We start from the raw sequence: 15917 nt of genomic DNA, 5'->3' as shown, positions 1-15917 counted from the left end.
AACGTTCTCAACATGACATAAACCGCTTCTCAACAAGACGAGGCATTTTACACCCCCGAATCCATCTCAGGTCGCCATTGCATACCGCTCGTCATCAGTAATGTGCTCAGAGAATCCGGATAAAGGCGGAATGGGATACCGCTTTCTTAATCAATTGGTCATGGAAATTCATATCCTCAGTTTCTCTTACATATACAGTTCCTGCTTTGCGGGGAATATCACTCACCCCACAAGTATTATCCCTCATGGCTGGGGTAGAATTGATTTACTAGTCCAGGAATTTACCAGAATTGGCTTCCTTGTGTCCAATGGGCGTCGGCCATCCCCTGATCTGGAAAAGATCGTGGATGCAGGGACCACACGGCATAAATACCATCCCCGCCTCTAAGCGTTACCCCGTATTCGCCCAAGAAGATCCGGGGTAGCTCTGTTAGGAACCCGGCTAGCTGCGGACAAGATGTCTTGACACTGCGGGGTTTGTATACACTGCTATTATCGAAAGACTGCCGTAGATTGTCACATGTATGCGTGTTAATGCAAAGAGGATGAGGTGGATGGTACTAGTTAAGAGCAAAAGAATCGAAGAGCATGCTCCCTTATTGTGATGTACCTATTAAGAGTAAGATAGACGACCGGCCCGAAGACGTTGATTTTTGTAGGTGTGCTACTGTAACTACCAGGACCCTACGACTAATACTTCTTTCAATCGATGAAGACTGATATTGCATAGGCTAGGTCCGTTGAAGGGTGGTTTCTCGTTTCAGCAATATGTTTTCCGTCTATTCAAGTAGTCTCTGGGACCCAATGGGTACTAACTATCATCTCCCCTCATACCTCTTTGTGACAATCCCATCCCTTCCTCTTCATCATCCTCATGCCCAAGTGGCCATGCAGCTCTTTGGAGGTTGTTCAGATAAGACCCCCAATGGAACAGGGCTACCTTCCAATTGAACTATCACAACAAATTTTCATCCGTCCAAACCGCTCTCCACCGCTCTTCTCTACCATTGAAACCAGCTCGCAACCCGACTGCAGCTTCATATGCCCTCAAATTAGCATTCATTCTTCCTTAAGATCATCTACATTACTTCTCTGCAAGAACATGGGACAGCCAGCTATTATCTCGGAACGACCCGGATTGGGAATCACTGTCCAGACTGCATCTACGGCACTCGTATCTGGCAAAAGACCGAATAATGGAAACAACAATTTTCTCGTCCCCAATATAGCTGATAAACTCGGTTCTTCGCTGCCATACAGAGTGTTTTGCATCAGCCAGCCTGGGTTCGGTAAGACTTATTCCTACAAGCCACTCCTACCCTTCCCCAAAGAGATGAAAATGACTTATCATTCCAACGATGATGTGATATGACTACAGAATAGCAGTGCATCTCCACTCTTCAGTGTTGAGCTACAACCACGACTACGCTTGGGTTACATGTTATCAACTTGAGCGACAGATAGCTATTTGATAGCAATCATTAAAGATCAACAGTTCAGTACGAAGGGTTTCCACGCTCCCTCGGCCCGAGTCCCCGATAACCTACTCAACACCAGGAAGGTCCTTCCAGGCGCTAATCGTCCAGCAGTATGGAGACCATGAGTAAGCAGCTGGCAGACCTTCCCAAAACGGCAAAACAAGACGCCATTTGCCCGCTCGTCCACCTGACTCGGCTCTCGCCAGTCTCTTTGCAGTTTTGACTCTAATCTGCACGATGTGAGTCCCCAAGCACAATCTGGAGTGGTGGGCTAGACCCCAAGATCCACATATGTTCCTCACCGACAGATAGAGAGGCAAGCTGCCACACCTCGCTTGAACTTCGGGTTTACCCCGCCATCAAGCATCTCATCAACTGGGGTCGGTTTATTAGGTAGCCGCGATTACCTGCTATAGAGCTAAGCGACAGTGGAGCTAGTTGCTGCTGCCAAGGATTACGGTTGCTTTCTCTCGTATATAAGTAACTGGCTACTCCAGTGCGCGGTTGTCCTTCTCAATGCGACTCATCAATCCAGTCAATCAACAAAATATGGGCGACCACAGAGAAGCTGGACATGGCAACTACGCTCCGGATGAAACTACTCCGGCTGATGAGTCTACGTTCCTCCTTCCCAAGGATGTAGCAGATGTGAAAAGCAAGATTCTCAGTACCAACTTCGCCGCATTGATGGCCGGGCTGAACGGTACATTGCCCCGCCCCCTGTAACTCGCTTGCGATCGCAAACCGAAGCTGACAGTCGAATGGGTCGATCATAAAGATGCTGCATTGGGCCCTCTGATCCCGTACATACAACCGAGTTATGATGTTGGTCTTCTGCAGGTGTCCATCATCTACCTAGTCAACTTTGTGGGTTGGGTTGTCGCCTCTTTCGCCAATATTCATGTCTGTTCTCATATAGGCACGGGCGGTACATTGGTCCTGGGAGCAACCATTCAGTGTCTCGGCTATGCCTTGATGTTCTGGAGTCCGCCTTTCCCCCTCTTCGTGGCAGCATTCTTCTTCACTGGTTGCGGCGTAGCTTTCCAAGATGCCCAGATGAACATGTTCACTATAACTGTCAAGGACGCCCATCGGTGGCTGGGCATTTTGCATGCCGTGTATGGCGTTGGAACCATCCTCGCTCCATTGATCGCCAATACGATTGCCTCAAGAATGCCCGTCTGGCACCATTACTACCTTGTGACCATGTTGCTCGGCGTACTAAACATCACATCTCTGGTCTGGACCTTCAGAAAGGGGCTCTTCCGTCCGAATGTGAGCAATGCGAAGGAGACGGCCGGCAAGGAGCTTCGAGAAACAGTGTCAAACAAGACTGTGTGGATATTCAACGGCTTCTTCTTTTTGTACGTTGGCGCGGAGGTGACTGCTGGAGGTACGTTCTTCCATGATTGGAGCCAGCTCCTTGCTGACGTGTTTCAGGTTGGCTTGTGCAGTTCCTTGTTTCGGTGAGAAATGGCGACCCTACCAAAGTAGGATATATTGCGTCCGGCTTCTGGACCGGCTTTACCTTGGGCCGTGTTGCTTTAGCGGATCTCACACATCGCTTGGGTGAACGGCGCATGGTGTTCGTTTATACCGCGTTGGCTGTGGCGATGCAGCTATTGTTCTGGTTGGTGCCAGACATCACTATCAATGCAGTCACAGTGTGTTTCCTGGGTGAGTATGCTCCATCCCAGCACATTGCGAGACACAAGGTACGCCACTGTTAAGAACACTGCTAATAGTTGATACCAGGTTTCTTTATCGGTCCTTTCTACCCAGTTGGACTCTATGTTCTCACCAAGGTCATCCCAAAAGAACTTCACGTGGGAGCAATGGGTAAGTAGCTGGCATTTGAATGTGGATTTGCTCATGCTGATCATCAACAGGATTCACTGCCAGTCTTGGACAGGCAGGGTCCGCTGCATTCCCTTTCCTAACGGGGGCGGTGGCCTCCCAGGCCGGCGTCCAGGTTTTGCAGCCCATCATGCTGGGGCTGCTCATTGGGATTGCCTTTTTCTGGTGCTTGGTCCCTAGACAGAGGCCAATCACGCTTTGAGTAGATGTAGGAAAGCCCTAGTGGCGCTACATTTGAGATGCGGCGCTATACCTACGCATGGGCAGTTTTGCTATGTTGATAAATAACATTTCGATCCTTGGACCGATGTGGTTTGATGAAGATATGCTGCTTCCATGAACATCACGAGTATCATGCTCTCAAGGAAGTCGAGAAGCATTTTCACTTCGAAGCTGATCATTCAAGCACCATCTCTAGGCGCGCGTCTGGACCGCAACATAGATGGCAAGTCGCACACCCATTAACAGGGTGTTGGAACCGTCAATGCATATAATGATGTGTCATTATTGGTTCTTGTTTCATCACGGACAGCACTAGTCAATAAGAGCATTAGCAACGGAACTTAGAATATGATTCAAGTCCAACAAGCAGCAATGACAAGTAAGCTCAGAGAGAAGATTTAAGTCGACATAGCCTTACACATCCGCAGATGGTATGGCGCTCCGACTAAGGATGACTGATACGATGTTTTCATCATGTGGGAAGCAGAATAGCAAGAAAGCAAACAAACAGTGTAAAGTAGACTTACCATGTCAGAAAGGTTAGGCTGGTGTGCATGCAAAGCACCTTGGGTCTCGAACACGAACGTCGATACTGTCTCTTGTAGGGCGCAGAGCCCACAGCGGCTAAGCGCAGCACATATACCTAGGCAGGCAGGCAGGTAAATTTGAGGCAATCACATGAAAACCAATCTGATCAACCCTCAATCATCATACGAAATGATCCTCCTGCCCGTAAACTGCGGCACAGGCCTAGAAGCCGCCTTCGAATTCGTATTCGAAGCAGAAGCAGAAGCAGAAGCACCCCCAGCCCCATCCCCATAATCCATCTTCACATCCGCATCTTCTTCTGTACCAGCTGCGTCGGTCTTTACGTCCGCGTCTGCAACTACGGCACGCTCCGCAGCAGCAGCAGCAGCAGCCGCCTCCTCTTCCTCCCGCAACTCCTTCTCCCTCCTCAAGGCATGGATCTCACTATGTCTGAATATGCGGATTTGTTCGTCCGTGAGGGTGCGTTTCACGCCGTCGGGGTAGTAGCCTAGGTCTTCTTCTTCTTCTCCTTCTTCGTCGTAGTAGTATTCATACTGTTCTTCTTCCAAGGTGTATTGTTCTTCGTGGTTGTATGAGGGGTATTCTTCGGGCTGGTTGATATTGGTCACTTGTTGTGGCTGTGGTGTCTGGGCGATGACGCTCCCAGGAAAGTGTTTTGCTTGGAAAGCGTAAAGGTCTTCCTGTGGGGGTTAGGTATTTGCTTGCACATTTGGTTATCTTCTGGGGGAGGATAGCGTACGATGGTAATGGGTGGTGGTGGTGGGGTGATTAGGGACATTTGGAGGGTGTGGGGTGGTTTTTTCTGTTGGTTAAGGGGGGAGAGGATTGAAGATGAATTTGAGGAGGAAGAAGATAGCTACCTAGCTAGGTAAGCTAAGCTACGCGTGTGTTGGTTGGTGGTGGGCGGGTTAGCGGTTTGTGACGTGCCTGGGCGGGATGTATTGTATTGTATGGGACGGGTGAATATTACGGGTGGTTGGTTATGCTGGTGTGTTTCATAATCTACACAGGATGAAATTTTACTGGGGAAATAGACTGAAAGTAATATGAGACTATTCGGTGGATGGCTTTGTTTCTTAGTAGTTACTATGTTTGATGGTTGAAAGGTCTGGTGATTGTATTGAGCAATTGGAGAGGGTGGATTTCATTTGGGTATTGCTGTTGATGGAATATATATAATCTCTTATGACTAACAGTAGTAGCTTGGTCGACAGACAGACAGACAGACCATTAAGTACTACTAGCGGCTTCAGGGTATGGTGTCTGGTCGATGCCCGTGTGGATACTTAGTAGCTTGAGGTGCTCAAGAGGTAGAGAGTTAGAACAACAATCCACTACGACGGGCATAGGCTACAATATTGCTCATGGGATGCAGTTATTACAATATAGTATGTGAGAAAGTTATGCACTTCTAGTAGTTACTAGTATATCTGTCATGAGAAATCTAGTAGTATAGGAATAGCCGATGCATATTCGAGTTACACTGTGCACAGTAATTAACCGGTGTTGGTAGTTTCGTGCTCAATTTCTACTACTTCGATATCTTATGAACTTGGAAGCTAGTATAACCAGTAACCAATTCGGTCCCTGATATACTATGAGTATCGCTGGAAGAGTCAGCGTTAATAAACAACTTACCTATCAACCACAGTATTTAGCAAAACCTTCCATCTATGTGCACTTCTATGTCTATATAAACTGTCATCGCTCTACTGCAGTGGTATACTAGAAACATGATTCCCAATCTTCACCTTGACACAATCAAACCGCACCTTCAACTCACGTGCCCTACGCAAATCCACACCTCCGATCAGCTCCCTCTCTGCAGACAATAGACCCGTCAAGCTCCATGCCAACGAGATATGGAAGCAGTGAGAGTAATCAGCCCCAGACTGGCCAGACTGGCCCGACTCGCTCGACACCCGTGGCAGTGTCGTACCACCACCACCACCATTTGACTTCCACTCAGCCGCCACATCCTGCGACGACTCGTATAGCGGAGGCTGTTCAAACCGCGCCAGGGCTCGATTAGACAGCCGAAGAAGACGATTCAAATTATCTTCCTCTGGCTTTTCCGCACGTAAGACATAGAACCACCGCGTCTTTTCGTAATTTGAGACACAGTCGAGGCTATTTGTCGAGACGTGGAACCTTGCACAGCTTGTCAGCATGATGAATTGGATCGATCACGAAGATAATAGTCCCCAAGAAAATAAGCAAGTCAGCTACTTACGTTGGAATTTGCGACTCTTTCAGCTGAGACTGAAACATGTCCAAGAATGACTGTCGCTGTTCTGTCCGTAGCACGACCGGTCTAGACAGACTAATGTGGAGGGGCAGTTGTGCGCCAAGATCACTATGTAGTAGGCTGTGGAGCTGAATCGTGCTTCCATCGAGCCTATCCTTGATCTGCGCTATGACATCGCTAAGAATAGAAAGCTCATCTTTGGATGGATACCCTGTAGATTGGTCATACGGGTGTTATTTCCGTTCTCGAAAATCTAATGACTGCCAGAGGATGCTGGTGGTGATGATGGATGACACATACACTCCAAGTAGATGTGGGTCGGCCAGTTCCCTTCAACATGGGGAATGACCCTTTTTCGGCCTCCGTGGAGACTGGGGTCGTCGGTCACGCTGACACGAGTGCTGGAGGCATAGAGATCGTGAAACGCGGCTGGTAAGGGTGGGAGTGAGGAAGATGGATTGTTGGCGGCTTGACGGGGCCTTTTTGCTGGGGGCTGAGGGGGCTCGTTCTCTGCTTCGGATTCAGATTCAGAATATTGCACCAAAGCCATGACAGGGTCAGGGACATTGGTTGGAAGTGGTCATCCAGGATGAATTTGGTGGCCGCAGTTGGAGTAGTAAATTGTTGTTCCATCGGGTCGGCATGGTGGAGCCGGGCTGTCCGTATTGAAACTCTGCTTTTTACGGGTAGGGCTGCCAAGACTCGCCAGTTGGAGCTGGAAGGGGTTCTAGATTGGAGTGGACTTTTTACAGATGAACAGAACACATCATGGTTTTGATTCTGTGTGAAGAATGATCTGTTGTGAGATGACTTTTTCTTTTTTTTTTTTTTTTTCTCGATTACTTTCATGGTGGCTCCAAATGTCTACTCTGTACGCTGAGGCGTCCGTCTTACTGTCTCAGCAGAGGTCAATAGCAATCGGAGCACAAGGGACCACAAGGTGAGCGAGGACAATAGCGAGATACTTCATGGACTCTTTGTTTGTTAACATTAATTATTGCCCAGAAGACTCCGTAGCAGCAGGGGTATGGGCACATATTGGATGGATTACGTCGAAGCTTGTTCGCATTATCCATGTCACCTCGCAAGGGTTGGGGCCCCTATCCATGGATGGACCTCAGCCCCCCTGACAGGGAGAGAAAGTAGACCGAATGTACCTGGCAATATGCGTTCATTACACCTGGCTCGTTTCTAATTATAAGCCTGCAATACTTCTAGTTCCTGAGGGTTCGTAGGACAAAATCTAGACCCTGTGTAACACAATTTCCATGAACTGGGTCGCCCATGCAGACCGTCGCAGACTGACATGCGATGCGGACCATCAAATTACTTTGTGCGTGGATGAGTGTGTAACAAGCAGCTCGTAGAAGCGCCTGTCAGAAGCATGCAGATGTTAATACTGGCGCGTGCTTTTTAGTCGCAAACCAAAACTTGTTTCAAGACTAGCAGGGCTAGATCCAGCCCGCCGTTGGCGCTATCGTGGTCACTAAAGATAAGCTTAAAGACGGAGCTGGAGCTCACTCAGCATAGTGGGTATTATTCCGTAGGTCACTAGTTAACTCAATGAAATAATCAAGTCCGTACACCTCCCGTTAAGATCCTCATGATACTCAACCTGTTTCTTTCAAATGATGTAAAATTGAATGTCAGAAGGAATTTGCAGGATGTCGCAGTCAGTTGGGGTTGGGAAAGTCTGGTGGTTATGATGTCAAGACTCCAATTGCAGAGGAAGTTGGTGCAAATGATTTAGTCAGCCGGTGGATGGTGGCCTGGGCATCCACAGCTGACGACGACACGACAATCATGACGGTGAGAATTGCCACTGCGACTCCACTAGAATCCCTCAGGGACCTTCTAGAGGTTCCATGGTGATTTACTAATATCTACCTGGGCCATCCTGACTGGTTCTTCAAGTCTAGAACCGGGAGGGGCGGAGGGGAAGTGCCCTGGGGCCCGAGCCTTCCGCGCACCTACAGAATGAGGGCATTCAGTGCAAAGTCCTAACTAAGACTCGACAACAGGAGATGTTGCCCAGGTATTTTCATCATCGAAGAGAACATCCGATGCAACCGAACCGGTCTAGTCTTGACCGGACGTACTCATTTGTAGTAGACTCTAGCCTTATCGATAGGAGGCGTAATAGTACAAACCCACCCCCGGATCGCGTGGAAGCAAAAGTGAGCAAATGGAAAAGCAATGCGGCGCTACTCGTCACGTCACGGTCCACCGGTTCGGCTTTGCACTTGCATGACCAGCGATGACCAGAGCCTAAATAATCATGATGAATTATGAACTCTCCCCTCTGCTCTTCTCGCCTCTTTTACTCTCCGTCTTGTCCTCTTTCTCTCGTCCACTTCATACTTCTTCCTACTACTCCCCATCTAACAACTAAACCACTACCTTGCAAACCAACTTATACTACTTAACTCTCTCATACTTCCAAACCTACTCTGCCACACTCGTAACCACACAGACCCGCAGCTTCAACGTTACTCCCCAACTCTATAATCAATACCCGACTTCACCGCTGCTAAGCCCCACCACTCTTTTGAGTTACGGGCTGCAGACGCAGGCAGTCACTAGTAGGCAATACTATTAAACGCCTACATACATTTATAGGGAATCCCGTTTTCCCTATATATACCTAACCCTCATCCTCCAACTTTGAGAGGCATCCTCATCTCTCCATTTCTCTCCTCCCTTCGTATTTTTACTTCTTCCTCCGGCGTCCAGTTACTATGGCGTCCGCCGTTCTCCCAGCCTGTGCGACCCCATACCGAGCCTCTTACTCCCATCGGTATCCTTCCAACCTGATGGACATGGGCGTTGAAATGGATTCGTATGGATCCTACCAACGCTTCCACTCTCCCTCTCCCAGTCGGCGGTCCTTGAACCGTCAGCGCTCGACGTCATTTCCCTCCGTCTACTATTCGGGCTCTCCAGAGCACCATCCTGTCGAGCCTCGACGGAAGAAGGAGAGTAGTTCTCGGCGCCGTCGTCATGGCAGCCCGTCGAACCCTCAGCCGGCCAGATACTCGAGGAACTCGATGCTGGTCAATCCAGACGTTATTGATCGTCTGGACAGTGCGAGTCTCTGCCAGTACCATCACGAGGGGCCCTACGATGCTGTCTATGCGGAGAGGAACTACCACACCAAACAGAGCCCCGTCGAGGCAGTCAAAGATTCAACTGCTGAGACCTTGAAGGCGACTCCGAAAGATAAAATTAGGGACTGCATCGATAGTCACCGTCCTCTGGACGGAGTGGCTTATTACCCTCCAGGTCACACAGACATGGAGGGCCGCACCTACGAATACGAGGAGGGGCCGAACATGATGAACGAATATGGAAACTTTATGCGTTGTCCCGGTCAAGTAAGTTTCTGATTTGCTGTGCATTGTTTTGCAACAGGCTCTAACATCCTTCTAGAAATTCACCGATGAGGATTTCAAAAAGGACCCCTTTTACAATGCACCCCACCCCAAGCCATTCGCCTCGCTCCGGAAAGCGCTCAGTATCCGTCGTCGCAAGCGCAGCGGAACTTCTTAAACTAGTTCATTTGGACTTTTTGTATACGGCCGCACTACAACATGCCTTTGCGGTTCGTTCGTCTATAAGACCGCAGTCTCTTTGAGAGAGCTGCGAGAGTTGGTGTTGGGTTTTGTGATGATTTTGGAGCGTTATTTTTCTATATGTATTTTACCATGATTCCCCTGCTACACCGGTCATGACCTCGGTGATTACGGTATGACATGATGTGTCACGCTCGGAGTTGAAGCCTGGAGTATCACGGTGGGAGGCGTTCATGGTTGCCACAACCCCTTTGATGGGTTTGAATTGGGAATATCCATGGTTGCTCTTACTTCTGCTGTCTGACAGTCAAACTTGACGATTCACAATCTGCCACTGCTCAATAAAACTGTAGAGTGCATACAGCGTAGTTATCTGTCCACCATACGGAGCCGCGTTAGCGTAACAATTCATCCAGTGTGCTGTATTGCACACTACTAAATATACTACTCATACTCCTATCTGGAACAAGTAATCTGCGAGACATGCATTTGACATGTCCTAGAGCCTGCGGAACCTGTATGACTTCACGTCAAAGCGCATGGCATAGTTACTCGACCTACTAGTAATTATCCCTTATCATTTTGTATATTTACTACTCAGCGTAATAAGAAAAGTAATTAACCCGATAAGCGATTTCATTCTGGAAGTTACTAATAGCTTGAGCATCGGGCATCATCATGTACGGTGACCGTTATAGCACTCCATGTCGCTCCTGACGCCCCTTAATCTTACCAACACGGCCATGCGACAACATGATCTTGATCTCATTATCCCAACCCGTCAGCTGATGCAAGGACATGAACGTTGCGAGTTGCGATCGCTGAATAAACCATTATATATTGAAATCCTTGTGAAGTACCGCGCCAATCCCCCAAAATAACAATAAAGAGAACAAAGACAGAAAGTCGATTTGTAACCACTTTCTATAAGATATAGACCCATACATCTAGACTACCGTGGATCATCGCAGTGGGGAGCTGTCTGAAACAAGGGTTTTTGTGTTGGCGGCGATAAGCCGGCGGAGATGGAATTGATTTGATGACTATTGATGACTACTTGCGGATCATGCAACTCCGCGCCACCAAGGACAACTTGTCCACTTCGCAACGGACATTCCTTGAATACTCAAGTCCCCTCGTTCCACCTGCTTCTTTATTTCCATCATTCGTTTATGCTTCCTTTTGCTGCAGTTGGAACTGCATCACCTCTTGTGCAGGGAAATGCCATTTGGCCTGATCGCGATTGACCGTTGACAATCCAGGCCTCCCTTCCGTCGCTGATCTTCATGTGAAGGACCCTGCTTCTTGGCTTACCTACCATAACCTTCATTGCATAGCTTCACTCCATACCCTCTGAGTTTCTGTCATACACTCCGATCCTTTCCTACGTTCTTGTCCACTCGTTTCCGCCGGTCTCCGGCCATCCCAAGATGCGCTCCGCAGCCAAATTTTTCTATCTGGCGGTATTTGCCCTGTCGAGGCTTTCCAATGCCGAGACTGGGCTGCACCATAACCAGGACAAGTGTGCGGTAAGTCGATACAACGCTCAGGCATGCGCCTTGGCTGCATATTGAAGACCAGACTTGGCTGATCCATTCTCATCTCTACCAGATTGACCCCACTGCCATGGTGTCCGACGCTTGTGTCTCCTACGCCACCATCGATCATCTGAACGATCAAGTCTACACCCTCCTCCAATCCATTACGCAAGATACCGATTTCTTTTCGTACTACCGTCTGAACCTCTTCAACAAAGTCTGTCCGTTCTGGAACGATGCGAATAGCATGTGCGGGAACATCGCATGCTCCGTCAACACAATCGAGTCCGAGGACGACATCCCGTTAACATGGCGCGCGGAGGAGCTGAGTAAACTCGAGGGACCCAAAGCAGGTCATCCGGGCCGCAATCAACGAAAGGAGCGACCTCTTAATCGACCGCTCCAGGGAATGCTAGGTGAAAATGTTAAAGAGAGTTGTGTGGTGGAGTATGATGATGAATGTGACGAACGGGACTACTGTGTTCCCGAAGATGAGGGTGCTAGCGGCAAGGGAGACTATGTCAGTCTCGTTGATAATCCAGAGCGGTTCACGGGGTACGCCGGTATGGGCGCTCACCAGGTTTGGGACGCAATCTATCGGGAGAATTGCTTCCTCAAACCGGTGCCAGAGCTGTCACCCGTGACCCCTCAGCTGGGTGGTCTTCAAGCGGTCAACGATTTCCGTCATGTGCTTCAGCAGGAGCTGAAGCGCCCCGACCTGCTTCCCTTGGACAACGAGTGTCTCGAGAAGCGCGTGTTCCATCGTCTCATCAGTGGAATGCATGCGTCTATCTCGACCCACCTGTGCTGGGATTACCTCAATCAGACGACGGGGCAATGGCATCCTAACCTTCAATGTTTCAAAGATCGCCTCCACGATCACCCAGAGCGCATCTCGAACCTGTACTTCAACTACGCGCTGGTTTCGCGGGCCGTGGCGAAGTTGCAGAAACACCTACACAACTACAACTACTGCGTCAGTGATCCGATCCAGGATGCCATGACTAGGGAGAAGGTCTCCAAGTTGACCTCGACCTTGGCTGATCGCCCGCAAATTTTCGACGAGAACCTCATGTTCCAGGACCCCAGCGCTGCTGGCTTGAAGGAAGACTTCCGCAACCGATTTCGCAATGTCAGTCGCCTGATGGACTGTGTCGGATGCGATAAATGCCGCCTCTGGGGCAAGCTTCAAGTGAATGGGTATGGCACCGCTCTGAAGGTGCTGTTCGAGTACGACGAGACCAAGAATGGCGAGAACCCGTTGCTGCGCCGGACTGAGCTGGTGGCACTGATCAACACCCTTGGTCGCATTTCTCACAGCATTGCGGCGGTCCGGAGTTTCCACCGGGCCATGGATGTGGGCGATGGGGAGGTCTTCACCATTCCCGCAAGCATTGCGTCCAAGGATCGCAGTGGCAAGAAGAAGACCCGACGACTTCTCAAAGACGGTGGCTCGACCTTCTACTACGAGGATGGCGATGATGACAACTTTGTATACATCACCGAGAAGCTTCCGTGGGAGAAGGTCCGAGTACGCCGCGACACGGATACAGCCTGGGACGACATGAAGGCTGAGCTCTCTATGATCGGGGACATTCTCGTCTACGTGCTGAAGAGCTGGGTCAATGCACCGAAGACATTGTAAGTGATGGCGCCCGATAACGTTCACTGTTATTTCTGTATACTGACTAGGCATTGCAGCTTTGAAATCGCCGTCCTGGAAATCGCTCGGGTATGGAACTACTGGCTGGGTCTGCCTGTGCCACCACGGTCCTGGAGGATCCAGCTCCCCAAGCGACCCACCCCTCCGACACCCCCGACCCATGAGGAGCTTTAGACACTAGAAGTTGGGAGACGTGGAAGATGGCGGTGACTGGGATTCTATTGTATAACTAGCGTCGTGGAGGACTAATCTTTTTCCGATCTGTTTGGGCCGGCGTTGTTGACGATGCCTGTTGGAAAATCGCATCTCGGGAGTTCTGGGAGCATTTAGGCCGCTGTACATTTCCATTTTTTTTCAAGCAATGGGCCTGAGCATTTGATGGTGATATATTACATTCAGATAATTTGGACAGCAAATATGATATCCCACTCGATAGATAAGTAGATATCTACTAACTATCGGACTAAACCCAAGTAGATGATCGATAAGTGGTAACTAATCATCACCGGGGACTTAACTCGGCAAGCGGGAAGCCTCGGTCCATCGGGACCACATGCGACCTTTTCTCCTCTTTTCTGGCTTTTTCTCCACCGCCTCCATCTCCATCGCCATCCATCGCCTCTCATTCATTCATTCATCCATCACATTCAGTCCATCCAATCCATCCAATCTATCGCCCGGGCTGTCTCTTCTCCCCCTTCCCCTCTCTTCTTCCCCGGACTACTCCCACCCCCAGCCCCCCCTAATCCTTCTTTCGCGCTATTCCCACCGTCTCTCGCTCTCGCTCTCGCTTTGACTGGCCTCCTCTGTGAGGTCCATCTCCATGCGAGATTGCTGAGGTACCAAACCCCTCCCGCATATCCATGGCGTCCGTTTCGCCACCCAAACCGTGGGAGAGGGCAGGCGCTGCTGCTGGTATGTCCACAGCTCTCTTGGAACACAATACAACAATAAACCACTTTTTACGTCTGTCTGCATACGGGGTAGCTGACATGTCACTCACTTGAAGGGTCTCCTGCTTTGACAACATCATCGGCGGCTACTCCGACCGCCTCATCCGCGATGACGGCCAGTTCGACTACTCCGACCGCGGCCGCCAGCGCCTCGGCCCCCACAGCCACAGCATCCTCGACATCTACTGCTCCCGATTTACCGTCTCGTCCTAATACCTTGAATTCAGTTGTCAATCGCACCGCCTCCAATTATTCTCCCTACTCGGCCTCCCGGTTCGGCACCAGTCCTTACGGCGGCTACGGAAGCTACTCGTCGCCGTACTCCCGCTTCGGCACCATGGGCTCCATGTACGGTGGCTACGGTGGCATGGGGGGCTATGGCGGCATGTATGGTGGTATGGGAGGCATGGGAGGGATGTACGGCGGGATGCCCGGTGATCCCAACGATCCCAACAGCCTGACGAATTCATTCAGCCAAAGCACTCAAGCTACGTTTCAGATGATCGAGAGTATCGTGGGTGCGTTTGGAGGATTCGCTCAAATGCTGGAGAGCACATACATGGCGACTCACAGCTCCTTCTTTGGTACGCTAATACCTTTGTCTGTGCGTGTTGCTGTCCTCTCACTAACAGTTGTCCAGCCATGGTCTCCGTAGCAGAGCAGTTCGGCAACCTCCGAAACACGCTTGGCTCCGCCCTCGGTATCTTCACCATCATCCGCTGGTTCAAGACCTTGATCGCGAAGATCACCGGTCGTCCCCCGCCGGCTGATGCTACCGCACTCACTCCGTCCGCCTTTGCAGCATTCCTCAGCGGCCGCTCCTCCCCCGCCACCCTGCCGGATGGCACTCCCGCTCCCCCCAAACCCTCTAAGAAGCCGTTCTTCATGTTCCTTATCGCCGTCTTCGGTCTTCCCTACTTGATGGGCAAGCTGATCAAAGCTCTTGCTCGGTCGCAAGAGGAGCGTCGCCAGCTGATGCTGGGTCCAAACGGGGAGCCCGTGCAGGGCCAGGGTGCACCGCTCGACCCTTCCAAGCTTGACTTCTGCCGTGTGCTCTACGACTACACCCCTGAAGCCCAGGAGAGCTCCGGCATCGACCTGGCCGTGAAGAAGGGCGACATCGTCGCTGTCCTTAGTAAATCCGATCCGATGGGTAATGCCTCGGAGTGGTGGCGTTGCCGTGCCCGTGATGGCCGCGTCGGTTACTTGCCCGGGCCGTACCTGGAGACCATCCAGCGCCGCCCGCAACAGCAAGCGATCACCTCGGGCAGCGAAGCCGGCAGTCGCAGCAACTCGATGCAGGCGAGCGCGTCTGAGGAGATCGCCGCGGAGGCTAAGAAGCCCGAACTGAAGGGCAAGATGGGTGATATTTCGCCCGAGAGCTTCCAGAAGAGCGCTTTCTACTCATGAGCGTCATCCATCCATTAATCTCCCTCATACACACACCTATAGCATCATAGTTATACTTCCGACGCGCACACTCACCCGCACACCCCAGCTTGACTGCATGCATGCATGCATGTCTGTATGTTACGAACCACGCGAAGCACGTGGCAGGGCCTAGGTTGACCGCCTGATGATGACTTATTACCATTACTTTTTTTTTTCTTCTTTTCTTATCTGTCCCCTATTGTTATTGTCGCCGGATTACCGGATTTGGATTGTCTAGCGTTGGGTACCTGGTATATGGGCATGTTTCCTTTTTCTTTTCTCTACTTTCTTATTCTCTTCGAGGGATTGAGTCATCATTTTCCGGTGCATGTTTGTTTCAGCGCAAAAAAAGAAAGATCTCCTTTACTTTTCTTTCTTTCTTTCCTTTTTTTTTTTTTTTTTTTTT

At 50.2% G+C, this 15917-nt stretch overlaps 6 protein-coding genes across 6 annotated transcripts; 4 read left to right on the top strand and 2 right to left on the bottom strand.

Moving 5' to 3' along the window:
* Positions 1 to 2027: 2027 nt before the first annotated feature.
* On the top strand, positions 2028 to 3537 carry BO85DRAFT_374270 (putative MFS transporter; the record flags this gene model as incomplete). Its single annotated transcript, XM_025656121.1, has 5 exons — positions 2028 to 2181; positions 2236 to 2871; positions 2919 to 3155; positions 3234 to 3317; positions 3368 to 3537. The coding sequence occupies 5 exons, from the start codon at positions 2028 to 2030 to the stop codon at positions 3535 to 3537; spliced, it is 1281 nt and encodes a 426-aa protein (XP_025514393.1).
* A 721-nt stretch (positions 3538 to 4258) lies between these two features.
* Positions 4259 to 4948, bottom strand: BO85DRAFT_478831 (uncharacterized protein; the record flags this gene model as incomplete). Its single annotated transcript, XM_025662913.1, has 2 exons — positions 4846 to 4948; positions 4259 to 4786 (listed from the first exon to the last, which is right to left on the bottom strand). Exons 1-2 carry the CDS (start codon positions 4882 to 4884, stop codon positions 4259 to 4261), a joined length of 567 nt encoding a protein of 188 aa, XP_025514392.1. The 5' UTR covers positions 4885 to 4948.
* An 810-nt stretch (positions 4949 to 5758) lies between these two features.
* BO85DRAFT_469700 (HVSL domain-containing protein) lies at positions 5759 to 6984 on the bottom strand. Its single transcript, XM_025662349.1, has 3 exons — positions 6655 to 6984; positions 6340 to 6565; positions 5759 to 6257 (listed from the first exon to the last, which is right to left on the bottom strand). The coding sequence occupies exons 1-3, from the start codon at positions 6902 to 6904 to the stop codon at positions 5816 to 5818; spliced, it is 918 nt and encodes a 305-aa protein (XP_025514391.1). The 5' UTR covers positions 6905 to 6984; the 3' UTR covers positions 5759 to 5815.
* A 1677-nt stretch (positions 6985 to 8661) lies between these two features.
* BO85DRAFT_450487 (uncharacterized protein) lies at positions 8662 to 10257 on the top strand. The gene is made up of 2 exons (XM_025660384.1): positions 8662 to 9728; positions 9784 to 10257. Exons 1-2 carry the CDS (start codon positions 9093 to 9095, stop codon positions 9901 to 9903), a joined length of 756 nt encoding a protein of 251 aa, XP_025514390.1. The 5' UTR covers positions 8662 to 9092; the 3' UTR covers positions 9904 to 10257.
* Positions 10258 to 10878: 621 nt separating this feature from the next.
* On the top strand, positions 10879 to 13598 carry BO85DRAFT_450485 (ER oxidoreductin). The gene is made up of 3 exons (XM_025660383.1): positions 10879 to 11455; positions 11538 to 13105; positions 13166 to 13598. Exons 1-3 carry the CDS (start codon positions 11357 to 11359, stop codon positions 13299 to 13301), a joined length of 1803 nt encoding a protein of 600 aa, XP_025514389.1. The 5' UTR covers positions 10879 to 11356; the 3' UTR covers positions 13302 to 13598.
* A 392-nt stretch (positions 13599 to 13990) lies between these two features.
* On the top strand, positions 13991 to 15490 carry pex13 (peroxin PEX13; the record flags this gene model as incomplete). Its single annotated transcript, XM_025656124.1, has 3 exons — positions 13991 to 14042; positions 14137 to 14664; positions 14721 to 15490. 3 exons carry the CDS (start codon positions 13991 to 13993, stop codon positions 15488 to 15490), a joined length of 1350 nt encoding a protein of 449 aa, XP_025514388.1.
* Positions 15491 to 15917: the final 427 nt, after the last annotated feature.

This window comes from Aspergillus piperis (genome assembly GCF_003184755.1).
Source record: "Aspergillus piperis CBS 112811 unplaced genomic scaffold BO85scaffold_12, whole genome shotgun sequence".
Taxonomy (NCBI): Eukaryota; Fungi; Ascomycota; class Eurotiomycetes; order Eurotiales; family Aspergillaceae; genus Aspergillus; species Aspergillus piperis.
This window is presented reverse-complemented; position numbering and strand designations above follow the sequence as displayed.